General features: G+C 36.9%; 2 protein-coding genes across 3 annotated transcripts in view; one reads left to right on the top strand and one right to left on the bottom strand.

The window, feature by feature from the left end:
- Positions 1 to 6,978, top strand: part of LOC107689415 (TGF-beta receptor type-1-like) — a 50,616-nt gene extending 43,638 nt beyond the window's left edge. Inside the window, exon 9 of the mRNA XM_016487386.1 lies at positions 3,542 to 6,978. Coding sequence (XP_016342872.1) covers positions 3,542 to 3,667 — 126 coding nt within the window. The 3' untranslated portion in view covers positions 3,668 to 6,978. The remainder of the gene's footprint in view (positions 1 to 3,541) is intronic.
- Positions 6,979 to 10,543: 3,565 nt separating this feature from the next.
- On the bottom strand, positions 10,544 to 15,162 carry LOC107689417 (vesicular, overexpressed in cancer, prosurvival protein 1-like). 2 transcript variants are annotated; one of them, XM_016487389.1, is made up of 5 exons: positions 14,910 to 15,162; positions 14,120 to 14,178; positions 13,017 to 13,094; positions 11,168 to 11,301; positions 10,544 to 11,082 (listed from the first exon to the last, which is right to left on the bottom strand). In XM_016487389.1, exons 1-5 carry the CDS (start codon positions 14,952 to 14,954, stop codon positions 10,904 to 10,906), a joined length of 495 nt encoding a protein of 164 aa, XP_016342875.1. In that variant the 5' UTR covers positions 14,955 to 15,162; the 3' UTR covers positions 10,544 to 10,903. The 2 variants fall into 2 exon arrangements, with proteins under 2 accessions (XP_016342875.1, XP_016342876.1); XM_016487390.1 differs by having other exon boundaries at positions 11,168 to 11,265.
- Positions 15,163 to 17,943: the final 2,781 nt, after the last annotated feature.

Raw genomic sequence — 17,943 nt, 5'->3', positions numbered from 1 at the left:
AGAGAGAGAGAGAGAGAGTGAGTACACACATTATGAACACACACACACACACACACACACACACAGATTGACATACATGCTCAGGGCAAGTTCTGCAATCCTACTGTATGTGTACAGTATGTACATTGAGCACTGCTCTTCAGTTGGCTCGGTTGGGGACAAATTTCTTTTTATTTTTTATACATTTGTATTTTTGTAATATAAAACAATTTATTTTATTTGGATGAATTTGTCTGTCTTTTATCAGATTTACCAGTTGTTATAATTTCTATTTGTGCTGGTCAATTATGAACAATAGGTCAAATTGAACTGCTAGCAAAAACTTGAGAGAATTGGTCCGGGCCGAGGGGCCGCTGCTGCAAATATTTGAGTGGCTCCTCCCCTAACAGATGTAATCTCACTCCAAACTTTTGATATAACTTGAGAGCCCTGTTTATGAGATATCCACAACTCTAGTTTAAACTAGTATAAAGGCAGTGTTATCGGTCAAAACTTCTGACGAGAAATAGCGCAGACACTGGACGAAGATGATTGTCCAATGGAGTATAGTTTGAAAGTCTGTGCGTTCAGCTGTAAGCACACGCTGAGCGACCTTGTAAACACGGTCTTAAATAAGTTATAAAGTCCTAAATGACCGTAAAGAGTTGGAAGAAAACCAGATGCGTGCCAGATCCACATCATGTGCATCAGGTTTTAAAGAGACAGCACTGCTTTTAAAGTGAAATCTGATGAAGTCTGCCATTGATGTAAATCACAGAACAAAAGAAAAAGAAATCACTAGACTGCTCTAGTCACTGATAAACTTTTGTAGCTTGAATAAGGAATAATCTATATAGTTTATGCATGTACAATTAAGTTTATGTGACGATTGTTTTAAGTTCACTTAAAGGAACACTCCACTATTTTTGAAAATAGGCTCATTTTCCAACTCCCCTAGAGTTAAACAGTTGAGTTTTACCATTTTCGAAGCACTAAGTTGATGTATTTCCTCAGCGACCAGCACAGATCAGCTTTAGGCATGACGAAGCGGATATCGTCCTCTTTTGGAAGACCAAACAAAGTAGTTTCGCTTTCACAACGAAGCACACAGCGTCTTCACGACATGGCTGCAGCGTCAACAAAACTACAGTGAGACTAAAAGTTACGCCTTCTTTCTTTGCGTGAACATTTGGGCGGCGTTATGCAAATCTTCCCACATAGTGAGGTAGATATGTGGGGGCGTGTTAGAACGAGCCGTTTTAGGTAGGTGTGGCTGACTGAACTTTTATAAAGAATATCTCTTTGGATTTGAGACTTTAGTCTTTGCAACTTTACAGATCTTCTTTATGCACCAAGAGCTTGTAACACTCCAAAGAGAAAGGAAAAATTTAAATCGCATCATATGACCCCTTTAATAATAGGCTACTTAGTAAAAAGATGCCATTAAACACATATTTAAAATATACCATCTTTATGTTGTTTCTACATTCATTTGGAGGTTCAATGTGAAATTATGACAATATGAATGTATTAATATGCAATTAATCTTGATTAATTACAGAAAAAATTTGCAATTATTTATTTTTTAATCGGTTGACAGACAGCAGTATTGTTAACCTTTTATAGATGTTGGTATTGGTAATATTAGTTAATTTTACAGCTGAATATGCATTTAAATTTAATTTCTAATTTTATAGGCCTTACAGAAAGAGCCCCACACCCCCTTTGGCCCCTTCAAATTTTCAATTTGATAATCCAGCCCTCAAATGAAACTAACTGAATAGCCCTGCTATAAAGAGTCACAGTCTCTATAATTTGCTTGAAAAGAAGATTGTGGACGTCTCTGAGATTGATTACGATATAAAATCGTCAAATCGCCCACCCCTACTTTGGAGGAACTTTGTTGTTTTCGTCTTTCTGAAATAGACTTGCTTGTGTTTGCAAGATGAATGCTGTGCCCAGTCACAAAAAAATAAAAACACTTTTTACAAATTTGATTGATTTTGGATGTGACTTCTGTTTCCCTGAGTGCTCTTGTTGTCTCTGTTAAATACAGTGTAATGACATTCAGTCCTGATGTGACCCAAAGAACCTGCTCACCTCACTCTCTCAAAGTGCTGATTCACGTGGATTACTTTCAGAACAGGGGCGCGGGAAGATGTTTTAGGTTGGGGGTGCTGTACGCCCACTGTATATATATATATATATATATATATATATATATGACCTTAAGTAATTAAATGAATGCTTACGTTTGGCAAAGTAATGAATGTAGGGTCATAAAATTGAATCAGTGGCTCTTTTAAGGTTTAGGAGCTAAAAGACTTGTTGACAAATTACAGCATTGCTTGAAAGGTGGTCGCTTCAGTTCATTGAGTTTATAGCTTCTTACTTACGCTTTACCAAAAGTGACTGCTGTGTTGAAGGGATGTTTTAGTATATTCAATATGAAAATTTAATTTACGTAAACTAGAGTGCTTTTCTAGTTGTATTTTTGTTCCAAATATATACTGTCACTTTAGTGATTCTGACTTTATATGTGCCATATAAATATCACTGTTTTGTAAGAATATGTATGCCTGTTTAAAGAAAAAGGTCAAATTTGTTGATTATGGTTTCCCTTACAGTCAGTTTAACCTCATGTTAACCCATAATATTCTTTTAAATATTTGAATGTTTTTATTATCAGTGTTGTTATTTTTACACTAGTATAGTATTTGATGATTTTTTGAATAAGCTTTTATTTTTATATTTTCAGTTATCATTTTTCATTTTAGTTTTAGTCATTTTATTATGTGCTTTTGCCATTTTTAGTACTTTTTCTATAATTTCTATTTAGCTTTATTTTTTATTTTAGTTGTAGTTTTGATCATTTTAGTATTTCAACTTATTTTATTTGACTTAGTTTTATTTGAATTACTAATGTAATAGACAACATTTAAAATTTTTGCTTCTACTAATATTTATGTTTTCAGCTTTATTTCAGTTAACAGAAATGATTGTTAGTTTCAGTTTTAGTTAACAATAACAACACGTGTGAATATGTGTCTTTAATTCGATGCTGTCGTATCAACAACCAATCAGTAAATAAACTGATGTAAATCTCAAAATTTTCATCATAGTAACGATCCCCAGCTCATTTTGAATGTAAAAATGACTCTCAGTTCAGTGAGGGAGTCAGCTGCAAACTCAGTAAGGGCTCTGAACGATTCACAGTGAGTCTGATTCAAACCGCTAACTCATAAGCAAATTCGAGGACTGTTTTGTGAATCTTTTGACTGATTCAGTAAAAAGAACCAGACATCATGACTTGCACTGTTTTCATGTGCAGGAACTCTAGCCTGAGGATATCTGATGCATATGAACGCACACAAAGATTTTCTGAGTGTCACTGATGCCGAATAGATTATGAATGATTGGAAACAGAAATATGCTCAGTAGTCTTAGCAGTCATTTTCTCTGTGCTTGTTTACAAGAGAGTGAGGACGCGGAAGGATGATAAGGGAAGTGTATAGCATAGCAATTATATCAGTGATAGGCATCTGTGTCTTCTTGCCTGCAGGCCCTGCGTGTGATGGCAAAGATCATGAGGGAATGCTGGTACGCCAACGGAGGTGCTCGCCTCACCGCGCTGCGTGTGAAGAAGTCTCTATCCCAGCTCAGTCAACAAGAGGGCATCAAGATCTAGAGCAAACCTCTCTTCATCTTTACACTGCCTATCCACTCATCTAGAGAGGACAGCGAGGGACCTGCATCCGGTGTGGAGGTTTACTTCAATCAGGGATATCGAGAGACCAGAAGCGATTGGTGCTGTTCCCTGTTGTCCATGAAAAGAGACATCCTCATCATGCAAGACCACCTCAGACAAACTTTACCAACCATGCTTCATCTGGTGAGTCACCAAACAACTAACCACAGTTGGCCATTCGGTGTCAATGATGTGCTTTGCAAGCTGGACTTGAGCCTTTTTGGGCTTATTTCTGTATATAGCCTGTTGTCCATAGATGTACATATCTGAGTGGACTTGCTTGACTTGTGTATACTTGTATGCTCATATATTCACGTATAGATGTTCACAGAAACAAATACTGTGCATATTGACGTGCTGCAGTGTTTTGTCCCAGTAAGTGTCACTGCTCTGAAACTTTTAACATATTTGGTAAAAAAAGGATCTTTCTAGGTATCAAATCGCTACGTCTGTTTACAGTGGACGTCGGATTCACACAAAACAGCTCAGAAGTTGAAGAAAAGTTTTAAAGTAGCAAAAATCATATTCTGCTGATTGCTGTTACATTGGAGGATTATTTGGAGGTGGTTTCGTCATGTGGCTTGCGACTTCACCGCACTCTCTTTCCAGAGACCGAGAGCAGCCCATTCAATCATGCAGCATATTAGAAGCAGCCCGTGGTGCTGCCTGAGGGAACCAGTCCTTAAAGAATCAGTAAGAAAACTGGGTTAGTCATTAAGAGCCATTTGTACAAAGACCAACTTAGCTACAGAACATCTGCGTTAATGTAATAAGGATGTGTATGCTTTTATACACATTTGAACGGACGGAAGATCTGATTATATTTTTCTTCAGTACATAATTTACCGTTTCCATTCATGCACCTTGAGGCTTTAAGAGAACATGTAGCTCAGAAAGATGCTAACTATGACCTATCTATTGTATTTTGCTCTGTGCATATAGTCTGAACATGTTCTTCGGGTTGAGTTATCCAGTCTTACTAGTTTTGCTGTATGTGCTGTTTTTATGGAGCTGGATTTATTCAGATCAGTACAAGACACCATTTTGATTGTGACCTCATGCATATAGTTGAGCAACAGTCTTTGAGCCGCAATGTACTGTATCTCGTGGATGTGTAACTCTGTATTTGGTCAAGCTAAGTAATAAGTGCTCCTTTGATTATTGATTTTGTTGTATTTCATAGCTGGAGGCTAAGTGCGCTCAGAGTCAATGAATGTGCTTTATGTCCCTTATCAAACTCTTTCTGTGATCTCAAAACTTTTTTAGACCGTCTATAGACATTTTTAAGAAATCTGTCTTTATTTGGACAGCCGAAAAATCGTCTGGGGTGTTTTTAACAGTCAAGTCAGGTGGAAATCTTCTCTGTGAAGATGTGAACCAAGCTACTTTAAAGGAATAGTTCGCCAAAAAAAGAATATCGTCATCAATTACTCACTGTTATGTCATTTCAAACGAATTAGACTTTTGTTCATCATTTTTAATGAATCTGAGAGATTACAGTCCCTCCTATGAAAGTCTATGTAACCAAAATTTTTACTCTTTAATAAGTTCATAAAGCGGTTATAAAAGAAATCCGTATAAATCGAGCTGTTCTTCATAAAAATCAATTGTGTCTTTACAGAAGACTTGAATTAAACTGCTCGATTCATGTGGATTTCTTTTACAATGTCTATGAACTTCAAGCATCAAAGTTATGGTACAATGAACTTTCAGTGGACTAAATGGTATTTCATTTCATTTCAAATATCCTCATTTGTGTTTCAAAGATGAACAAAAGTCATACAGGTTTGGAATGAGTAATAGATGACAAAATTTTAATTTTTTCATAACTCCTTCACTCTGGATTTTTGTTATAAACTCATGCCAAAAATCACCAGCAGCCTTCAGTACGTTCCAGTCAAACAATGAAGCAAATGTCTAGGTTTCTCTAGGTATCCACAACCTCACCAGCTCAGATATTGTCATTTGATGTCATTTACTCTATCTAAAGAGTCAGTGTACATATTTTTTACATATATATATAAAAAGGAAACATGTTGTTGTATGACTACACGGTCACTTTGGTGTCATGTTGAACATTCAGTATTAAAAGAGGGTCACACTACAATAGCGCCACACTCTTCTGCAACCCACATTGGCATTAACTCGATGAATCAATGAGTTCCTGCTCAAAAGGGCAGGAAATGATGTGGGATGCAGCCAGGAACACTTACGCTCTGATATGCAATCTCGCTGTGTTTTCCCGTGCATGATGCAATACAAGTGCCTCGATTTTATATAGATTGTGCTTTCTGCAAAGTCACAAATTATTGGTATTTCCAGCCCCTGAAATCCAGAATGGATCTGTATTCGTAACTATTTGAAGGTCATACCTCTGTTCATCTTTGTTCATTCCAAGGTTATTGTTTCGTGCGGACAAATTTTGCTATTCAGATTCAGTTTCCTCTATATATTAGTCATTCCAGAAGCCTTTTTTTTATAATGAGTGCCTACTCTGTGGTTGGTGTAAATGTAATTTGTTTGGGTTTCCGGTCACACTGAAGCTTCTTAAAAGAGCTGAACCATCACTGTAAAAAAACACTACAGTGCAAAACTCAAAAATAATTCATCTCAAAAGCATACCTCTTTGTACAAATGTGATCATTTACCTCAGTGACATTGATTTGTACAAAGTGCTTTCATTGTGAAATGTTTTTATGTTTTATTTGTGTCTTTCAAGGAATTGTCAGTTATGTATTCTAGTGCTCTCCCTAATATTTGAAACACTTGGCAATCTCTGCAAATGAGAAAGACTTTTGAGTCTTATTTTCTTCTACAGTGTCACGTTGTCATTCGGATTAGAGTGTTCAAGGATCAGATTGAAATGAATCACTGTTAACGGATGAGAAGATGAATGCTCAAATTGTAGTGGATATGTCTTTTTTCTGTTGTTAAACTTATAAATATGAAATTCATGTTAATAAGGTACTTATTTTACCTTGGAGAATTTGGTGTATTTCTTGAAAGTTGGACTTAAGTGCGACACATTGTCTCTTCAATGTTCTTGTGTGGATGTCTGTAGTTTTATTTCTCTGTTGCAGCACTGAACATCATGGGGAACAATTGATTTTCATAGATGCCCATTTTGAATTTTGCCTAAATATTTCTTTGACTCCACTAACAGACCGCTGAATAGAAGCACACATACATTGCTGTACAAAAGTTTGAAAGGAATAAATACTTTTTCTGCAAGAACTCATTAAATTGATCAAGAGTGGCAGTAAATTTGTAATGTTCAAAATTGAAATAAATGCTATTCTTTGTATTCCTCAAAGAATTTTGAAAAAACATAATATTTTACAATATTACAGTATTCTCACTGTATTATTGATCTGCAGGATTTGAGCGTGTTCCTCTGTACAGTAAAGTGCAGCTGTGGTATCCGTCTGGTTTACTGTTCAGGTATTGCAGGTGTATAAAAGGGTTTTCTGGTGCTCTGGAAATCTACCTCAAAGAACTAATTTGTTCTTTCTTCACAACACGTCAAAGTCCACCAGCTTCTTCTACCTCAACACACACACAACAATCAGGTAAGGGAAGAATGCAGGAGCAGAACAAATGGGTCTCAGGCAAAAGAAACAGCAGGTGTGAAAAACTGATTCGAGAAGAAATTTGACCATCGTGTCTAAAAAATATACGAGACGACACACTGTAAACATCTAGTCAAGTTCATTTAATCCTTGAGGACACTGAATATTTAACTGCGAGTCTATGATGCTGCCTCATGTTCCACAAACTGAGGACTTGCTTACACTTCCTGACTACTGTGTGTGTGTGTGTGTCCTTGAGGACACTGAATATTTAACTGCGAGTCTATGATGCTGCCTCATGTTCCACAAACTGAGGACTTGCTTACACTTCCTGACTATCTCACTTGTGTGTGTGTGTGTGTGTGTGTGTGTGTGTATACATATACATATACACATACATACATATACATGACACTTACATGTATATATATTTTTCTATTCTTTGCAAACGTACATATGCAAAAAAAAAAATATTAGTAAAAAAAATTTAACTTTTTTTGAGATTTTAATTGCCATTACAAGCAGGTAAATAAGAACAGTACAATGCTCTGAATACATTATTTAAACATTTTCTTTTTAACCCTCTACATTGTTCATCTACGCTGTCTGTTCTCGGAGCCCTCTTTAATTTGTGTGCTGTATGTGTTTAGAAAGTGAAGAGATTGAATTCATCCACATTCTGGACTGTGGACAACTGGCTCGGTTGTGCTCAAACTTTTATGAAGTCTGCATTATAAATTAGTGAGAGGAGCTGAAGGTCAAACAAATGTTGTTCTGTCTGTTTCAGAGGCCACAAGTGATGCTGACAGGAAGAGTGGTTTGAAGCGTTCTTCCTTTTTTTTCCCCCTTCTCTCTAATGCACCTGAAGGCACAAGCTAGATACTGTACTTTAAAGCAACCGTATCCTTGACCTCTACCTAAACAGACCCTGTTGGGCCACAGAGTGAAGAACTACTTGTTTTTTTTATCAATTATGCCAATAGAAACTATCCATTCCGTATTGCAGGAACAAATGAGATGGGATGGTTTCAGTCGCTTTCATTTAGCGGCGTTCCCAATGCCTTTCCGTTGATGTAATTATTCAGTTATTGTTCTCTGTGAAAGAAATATCAAATAATGAAGTCTAGACTGAAAAGTTGCAAAAGAACAGGTCCGCCATTCTGATCTGGCCTTATCTCCGAAGAGACTCGCTCCGCTGCTACACAATTTACAGCTGCGTCAAAGGAATTACTTTTTCAAACATAACTTAAGTAATGTGCCAAGAGAGACTGGATACTGAAGCAAACACAAACTCCGATCTGATCATTCAGAACACCGTTCAAAGGCATCATTTTTTCTTTGGCTTTTTGTTTCACCTTGAACATCCTCAGAGGCATTTTTGCAAGAATTTCCTGATGTTCAAAACTGAGCCCAGTATAGTGCAGTATTCAGATCTGCTCTGTTTTCACCAGTAGCTATATAACAGTGTAGACAGACACAAGGGTGTACAATGCCTTGAAGAGAATGAAAATTCTCGCTGTCCTTTTCCAGACAAGGCAAATTTGATTGATTGTTGCATACACTATCATTATGAGGAATCAATTATGACATGACGTAAACTGATGTTGGCGCGTGTGCTTTTCCTTCAAAGTACAACGGTAAGTATTAATAATGCCTAGATCTGAAACTAAAGAGGTAGAGTCCACTGGAGATTATTACTTTACAGCGCCACCTTGTGGTGGTAATGAACTGTTGCCAATGTAAAGTAAACTTTTTTTTTTAATCTGTATATTTATGTATGACACGAATATATTTATTGTTTCAAGTAATTAATTAATATATTAAATATTAACAATTTATTTATATTAGGTAAGAATATTTTACTTTGTTTTATTAATATTATAATTTATTAATAATACTAATATATTAAAGACTATTCATATTACTTAACACTTTTAATACTATTATATTTTATTTATTTCTAAATAATACTAATATATTAAACAAAGCTGTACCAAAACTTGTTCCAAATATGTACTTTGCAACCCAACCGAGCAGCCACAAAATCTCTGCTAGGTTTGATTTACAAAGAAGGATTATATCAGGTCACCTTTTGTAACACGTATATCCGAACATGTGTACATCTGTACATGTATATCTGTATATAAAACAAAAAATAGAATAACAGCCCATAAACGCACATATCTAGTTATTTCAGAAACTGCTTATTTGCTGGAATTTCCATGCATGACCATCTCTAGGGTTTACAGTGAATGGTCTAAAAAAAGAGAAGATATCCAGTGAGCGGCAGTTCTGTGAGAGAGAATGCCAGAGAATAGCCAGACTGGTTTGAGCTGATAGAAAGGCAACAGTAACTCAAATAACCACTCGTTACAACTGAGGTAGCTGTATGCAGAAGAGCATCTCTGAACACACAACACATCAAACCTTGAAGCAGATGGGTTACAGCAGCACCCGGTGCCACTCTTGTAAGCTAAGAACAGGAAACTGAGCCTACAATTTGCACAGGCTCTCCAAAATTGGACAATAGAAGACTGGAAAAGGGTCGCCTGGTCTGATGAGCCTTGATTTCTGCTGTGATATTCAGATGGTAGGGTCAGAATTTGGCATAAACAACATGAAAGCATGGATCCATCCTGCCTTCTTTCAATGGTTCAGGCTGCTGGTGGTGGTGTTATGTGTGGAGGATATTTTTCTTGGCACACTTGTGCTCTTTAGTTCCATTTGAATATTGTTTAAACGTCACAGCCTACCTGAGTATTGTTGCTGAGCATGTCCATCCCTTGGTGAACAGTAGCGAAGCAGCAGGATAACACACCATATCACAAAGCTCAAATCACCTCGAACTGGCTTCTAGAGCATGTCAATGAGTTCATTATACTCAAACAGCTCCATAGTCAGCAGATCTCAATTCAATAAAATCCAATTTATTAAATATTCTATATAAATATATTTATTAAATAATTTAAAAATGTATAATTTAAAAAACCTATTAAATAAAGTTAACATGTAAAACAGGCAAAGACAGAAATAAGTTTTAAAAGACTAAAACATTTTTTTTACTTTATTAAGGTTATAGGTGATGAGTTTGATATAAAAAGTTGGATTTTAATCAATAACATTTCACAGACATTCAGGAAGTGTTTAATATCCTTTATGTGTGATGAAATAAAAATGTTTGATTATTTCAGAGCACTGTTTTTATGTATGAAAATATTTTTTTTTAGAAGCGAACAATATAAAATGATAAAACAAGCAGTTTGTTGAGGCTGTTTGTTGTTACTATTCTTAAACTGATCTGCTATAATCCCTGCCCCTAATGTGAAAGCTTATGTATAACCTGTTATGCTTATAAACATATACTTCAGTCCTGACATTGAAAACCTAAGTGCACTTTCTGCGACCACAGATGAGGAACCATAAGCCGCCAACAGTCTTGTATGCTGAGAGAAAGATGGAGGCGTTTCAACGTCTTTAACTTCTAGTTTTTGTACTCGTACTTCTGCTCCAGTTTGTAAGTTTGTTTTCTTCCAGTCATGCCTGAGTTATTGAGCTTCTTCTGTTTCTTCCTTTCTTTCACCTCACGGATTGAATAAGAAAAGTCAGTTTATTTCTTCTGCGAGTCCTGCATGACCTGATCATAGGAAGGAGGGGGCTGGCTGTAGTAGGACGGCAGGGCTGAATACACTGCAGTCACGTGACCGGGGTGTGTCTGCACTGGGTAGACGGTGGAGATGACTGCAGTCTCTGAGTCTCCATAATTGTGAAAGCCAGCCTGACGCAATCCTACCAACACACAGAGACGACATACACACAGCGGATGAGACCACATGAGCGCTGTATGCAAGACGAGTGCAGAGGAAGAGATTACCTGGTGCTATGATGGGGTGTCTGGTAAAGGACACGTTAAAATCAGGTCCCTCGGGTGGAGGGTAAGGGTGGACACGTCTGCGAATGAAGTACCCAGTACTGCAGCAGCACAAAATGCCAATTATCAGCAGCAGCCTACCGATCAATCAAAAACAGCCCATGAAAACACTTGAATTGTTCCGATCCAGGGCGGCACAGTGGCTCAGTGTCATCTCATATCGAGAGGATCCACAGTTCTTTGCAAACTTACATAGGACAAACGGTTTGAGAAACGGATGGGTGTTCTGATCCACCCTCTGAGCTTGAATGGAATTTCCCAAAAATCCTGTTTTTAAAGGGGTCATATGATGTTGCTAAAAAGAACATTATTTTGTGTATTTGGTGTAATGAAATGTGTTTATGCGGTTTAAAATTCAAAAAACACATTATTTTCCACATACTGTACATTATTGTTTCTCCTCTATGCCTCGCCTTTCTGAAACGTGTCGATTTTTACAAAGCTCATTGGTCAGAAAAGCGAGGTGTGCTCTGATTGGCCAGCTATCCAGTGCATTGTGATTGGCCGAATACCTCAAGCGTATGACGGAAATGATACGCCCCTACCATATTGTGATGCCCTGTCCAGCCGGAGCGACGATTCAAAAACATGAAAACCCATTACAACCGAGGCATTTGTTGCATCCAGTGGGGACATAATTACGGATTATAATGACTTATACTGTCTTTTTACGCATTGCGTTGCATCGCGCCGCGTAAACATAAAACCATGTCTGCATTTGTGATCGGAGAAATGACAAACAAGCACTACTCTACACTGCTCAAAACTCGTGTTTGAATCATCAGTGGCAAATCCTTTAAATGAAAATGTACTTACAGTCTGTGAGTCAGAACAACCGGCATTGTAGTCTACTCTCCAGGATCAGGAAACAGTCCTCCATAAAATGCACTGCACACATCTGAATACTTGGGTTGAACTGTTCTGGAACAGTGTTGTAAATACAACTTAACCACTGATTTCTAGTCGTGTCCTCTTTTGGAAGACCAAACAAAGTAGTTTCGCTTTCACAACGAAACACACGGCGGAACGGCCGGCGGGCTGAGCGAGCGGAGGCCGGCGGATAGAGTGAGCGGTGGCCGGACTCCGGAGGGCTAGAGTGAGGAACGGCCGGAGGGCTAGAGTGAAGAACGGCCGGAGGGCTAGAGTGAGCGGAGGCCAGCCGCTAGAGTGAGCGGTGGCGGGCGGGCTTGAGAACAGAACGGCCGGTGGATTCGACGAAGGAACGTCCGGCGGGCTTGCGGCAACCACATGTGGCGACCCCGGGCTGGACTCCGCTTCGTCCACGGTGAAAGCCGATCCGGCGATCCACAGCACGAAGTTGATGTATTTCCTCAGCGACCAGCACGGATCAGCTCTAGGCATGATGAAGCGGATATCGTCTTCTTTTGGAAGGCCAAACAAAGTAGTTTCGCTTTCACAACGAAACACACAGAACACAAACACACACGCGTCTCCACGACATGGCGGCAGCAACAATACTACAGCAAGAATAAAAGTTACGCCTTCTTTCTTTGCGTGAACATTTGGGCGGAGTTATGCAAATCTTCCCACATAGTGACGTAGACATGTGGGGGCGTGTTAGAACGAGCAGTTTTAGGTAGGCGTGGTTGACTCTTAACTTTTATAAAGAATATCTCTTTGAATTTGAGACTTTAGTCTTTGCAACTTTACAGATCTTCTTTATGCACCAAGAGCTTGTAACACTCCAAAGAGAAAGGAAAAATTGAAATCGCATCATTTGACCCCTTTAAAAAGCTTCAAAATGAAAAAGAACTTCTAACAAGTCACTCACCAGAAATACCATATCCTCTGAACAGAAAGGGCTCGAACACAGCATTGCGTGCCACAGCAGTCCTCATATGTCTTGCATCTATGACACAGACATATTCGTCCTTCAGAAGTTTGGGGTCAGCAGAGATGCAGTAAATTGGTCAAAAGTGTCAGTAAGACATTTATAATGTTACAAAAGATTTCTATTTCACATAAATCTGTATTCTATTCATCAAAGTGTCATGAAAAAATGTATCATGGTTTCCATAAACATGTTAAGCAGCTCAACTGTTTTCAACAGTGGCAATGATAAGAAATGGTTCTTGAGCAGCAAATCATAATTTGTGAAGAATCATGTGACACTGAAGACTGGCATAATGGCTGCTAAAAATTCAGCTTTGCCATCACCGGAATAAATTACATTTAAAAATATATTCAAATAAAGAACAGTTATTTAAGTTGTAATAATATTTCACAATATTACTGTTTTTATTGTATTTTTTATCAAATAAATGCAGCCTTAGTGAAAAAAAAAAAGATTGAAAAAAGATTAATTTAGCTACATTAAAAAAAAAAAGTGTTATATCACTATAAGACAAGGTGAACATCATCTACAGATTTATAGTTAGTTTGCAGTTTTCATTCAGATAATATTTAAAGATAAAGCCTAGTATTTGTTGCTGCACAAATGACTTGTGAGGTAAAAGCAAACTTGATGATGAATGTGTTCTTTTGAATTAAATGTAATTAAGAAGCATGACGTAGTGTCTGCTGCAGCTGCAGGAGAATTCATCTGTGCTTTTAGTGTGAAGACTGAGCTGTTTGTACCTCACCTCCTGTGGCGTATTTCAGCGGCTGGCTGTACAGGAGCACTTGTGATAAATTACTCTTATTGAAACCATTAAAAAAGGGGGAAAGTTTCTGAGCTAAGGAATTCTCTTTTTTTCCACTGTGCATCTGAATGAATTCTTTAACCACCATTCTGTTTAAGCTATTAAGAACAAAGTAGAAAAGAGTGAGGTTAGAAAAGATTGGGGTAGTCTGGGTCCTGGTTTTCTAGCTTCTTGTTTCCTTCCATAAAACCACAACTGCCCTATTCAATTCCATTTTATCTACTATACTTACACGAAGTACACAGGATAATCTCCTTCAAAGTACCAACAGTACTTTTTTTCAGCAGCCGTCTGCAAATGAAGAGATAGTTTTATAAATAAAGTGTCATGTGTGCAAAAGTAATCAACTAGGTTCATTTGCATGGAAGAACAAGGTAATAAATTTAAGCTGCAACTAACAAATTTATTCTGAAAAGAATAAAATACAAACAGTTGTTCAGATCATTTGAGACTGCCCTTGTGTTGGTTCTCTTCTATCATTTTGTCTTTTGGCGAAAAAGACACTCATGTTTTTCCAGTCTAGCAGATTGATGTAGCCTATGTCAAGTACTATTGAGACAACTGTTTAGTTTCCAGTAATTAAAAACAGAAACTACTGAAAATATTGATCCATTTTACCTAACATCATCCTCAAGCTAACATAACCACCGCACAAATAAAAAATAAATGACTATTACATTGTCAAAACGTTTTGTGTCCTTTTAAGTGAAAAACATATTAACATAATGGTGTTTTTCTAATTTTTTTTGTGACAGCTGAAGACTGCATCTGATATCATGGAAAATAAACTACAAAGAGCTTCTTGTCTGAGTCCTGGACGAGAACAATAAACAATGTTGTGTGAAAGATGGACATTGTGTATGCATCTGGAAAATGTTGTACGACATTTGTGCCACAGAGACTGACGGAGCAAGAGATGTATGACAACAAAATGTGAATGATAAAAAAATACATCAAAGTTTAATTCATAACTAACATGTTTTTGTAAACTATAAAATAAAATAAAATGCTGTGTTACTCACCTCAGCAAATAAAAGTGTGATGAGGAGGCCGCATAATTGTCGCATTCTGTAATCACAGCGCGAGATCAGCCTGCTGTACCTGCTTTACCTCAAGAACGAAAGAGACAGGCAGAGGCCACTGAAGCTGCTCGACAACGGTGATGGTCCTTCTTTTAAACGGTGGGTTATTGATCCACATGTCCTGCACTGGAACATTATTAAACTCTCATGCAGCGCTCGAGCTGTGGCATCGGACTCTCCGACTCTCTCTACATTCCCCGTTATACAGCGATGAGGATGACATCACATGACCTCACATCACAAAGACACGTTTGTGCAGCTCTCTTCTACTGATTTCATCGCTGTCGGACTACTTTCACACAAGTAACCTAAACCTTTGACTTATCACACTTGTAAACAGCTAGTCATTCATCCAAAACCTGCCATTGTGCGCTTTCTTTAGAGCTCCTCGTTTCCTTTCACACAACCATTGTTGTGTGAAAACTAAAAGCCATTTTAATATAGCTTACCTCACTCAGTTGGCCAGTAAAGCACGAATTTATGGTTATTTACTCACCCTTTAAGTGACTACATATGTTTAACGTCATTCCTGTGTAAAACATAAAATAAGTTGTTTTGAGAAAAGTCTTCATACAGTGGAAGGGAAAAGTCATCATAACTCAGCTGGTTTGGTTAGCAACATTCTTCAAAATATCTTTATATTCCGAAGAAGAATAAGTCATACAGGTTTGGAAAGACATGAAGGTAAGTAAATGATTACTGAAATACCATTTTGGGGGAAACTATCCCTTTGATATTTACTTTCAGTAACCTACATCAAAACAGACTACAACACAAAATACAATCACCACTAACAATTTATGTTTTGTATCTTTTATTGCTGTGGATGGTTGCATTGTTTTTCAATCTGATATTTTCCCAGAAACCCCAAAAATACAGTTTATGTAGGTACAGTAGGCCATTTTTTGTGTTTACTTCATATCCTGTTGCGCATCAGTAGCATTACTGTACAAAAATATACATCTGTGTTCACCCAAGGAATAACAGATATGCTGTACATTTTTCAAATTAAAATCATTTTAAAGTCAATTTTAAAAACATTGTCTCTTCACCCTTGTGATGTACCATGATCACGTCAATGCAGTCATCAGGAATCACTTTGTCTGTATGTACACGTATAAAGTCTTGGTTCATGAATGAAATTCTCTTAGAAATAATGACAAAGAACTTGAGATCAAAGAGGTATTGTATTATTAACTCTTCCCATCATCAAAAACGAAAAAAAATAAAGTCCTGTGTATGACACTATTCTTAAAATGTGGCAATGATGATTATACTCAATATTAATACCACAGAAATTCCATTGGCATTTATACAATATCTGTATTTGCATAGATCAATAAATGACATTAAAAGCACATTTTACTGTGGCAACATTCCTCTAGTGTTGATTTAACTGTTTTCAACGGATAAATATAGCATTATTTTTTTTCATCCTAAAGTACACATAAATCACTACGAATGAAGACAAACATTTCAATTAAATATTTCTGTTGATAAATTCTATAATCACATCAAAATAATTTAAAAAATCTAATTAGCCAGGAAGATATTAGCTCGCAAAACAAATACAAAACCCTTGTCCAGTATTAAAAATGTGTACTTTGCTTAAACATTCCCACAACACAAAATCACTAAATCAATAAAACCCAAAGAGGTTCTAAAATAGTATATGTAACAAAGTAAGACAAAAAAATTTAATGCTTTTTCTAGACAAAATGATTTTGTCAGTGTTCTAATGATCCTTGTGTATATTCTAACATTAGCTCTATAATCTACACTGTTCAATTTAACACAGTAACCCATTAGTGTTTGTGTCATAGCTAAATAAATACTACAAATATTTAGAACAAACTGTCAATTAAATAAAGGTTTCAGTTGCTACTTTCAACTTTTTTGGGGATTTAAAACTGGTAGAAGAATCTAAGCAGTTTTAATTAATCAAGCTAAATAAAAAGGTTTCAATTTAGTAACATAAAACATTATCTTCTAAATTAAGATCTACACAATTTAAAACAGCGGCCTACACACATTCCAACAGCCTACAATCATCATGACTACTAGATGCAAACTAAAACGCAAAATAAAACGGAAATTGCACACAACCGTTTAAAAAACAAACCAGATCCAAACAGTAACAAATCCATTAAGAAACACACACTCGATGATTTTTGTGCAACTGCGTAAACAAGACACAAGGTAGTAGGGCTGTCAAAATGGCTGAAAAACTAAATTCGAATTTTGTACTTAAATATTATCAAAATTCGAATTATATTCTAATTTAAAATGCATAATTTCAGTTAGGGTGAAGAAAAGCTTTAGGCTTCTCCTCTGAGGCCACAAGAGGGCGCATCGAGCAAAATATTACTAATGCACGTTTATTCAAAGCATAAGCTAACATGACTATCCGTGAAAAAAAGTGCATAATGTTTAAAATAATGTTTATAAACCAATTATAATTAAGTTGCTTAAACAACTATAAACAAAACAGCATCATGTATGCATGCATAGTTTAATACAAAGAGCGGAAAGCCAATCACACAGAGTGCATTTCTCATTTAAAAACATGAGATGCAGTGGAATGGGGGAAAAACATGCCATAAAGTCTCGAGATATGTTTTTTTCAAAGTTGAACTTGCATTAATTTTACATGGCTTTCTAAACATGCGGCTCCTTTGTGCGAGACGCGAGTGCAACGGTAATAGATGTCCCTCTAGAAAATGCGCGAAATATGTGTTCTGTGTGAACGGCGTGGTTTCAGTTTTGATGCAAACAAGATCTTCTCCGCATTGATGTTCCCTTTTTCCGCAATATTTTTAATGAACAACGCAGCAGCGCCACATCTAGTGGCTTCAACTGGATAGGCTAACAAAAACATTATAATGCAACGACACTTCCATCGTTATCGCATCTCGTGCGCCACTGATAAGGCTGCCTCCTTAACGCACACCTAAAATTCGAATGCAACGTTTTT

The sequence above is a fragment of the Sinocyclocheilus anshuiensis genome, unplaced genomic scaffold (genome assembly GCF_001515605.1).
Source record: "Sinocyclocheilus anshuiensis isolate Anshui unplaced genomic scaffold, SAMN03320099.WGS_v1.1 scaffold1291, whole genome shotgun sequence".
NCBI lineage: Eukaryota > Metazoa > Chordata > Actinopteri > Cypriniformes > Cyprinidae > Sinocyclocheilus > Sinocyclocheilus anshuiensis.
This window is presented reverse-complemented; position numbering and strand designations above follow the sequence as displayed.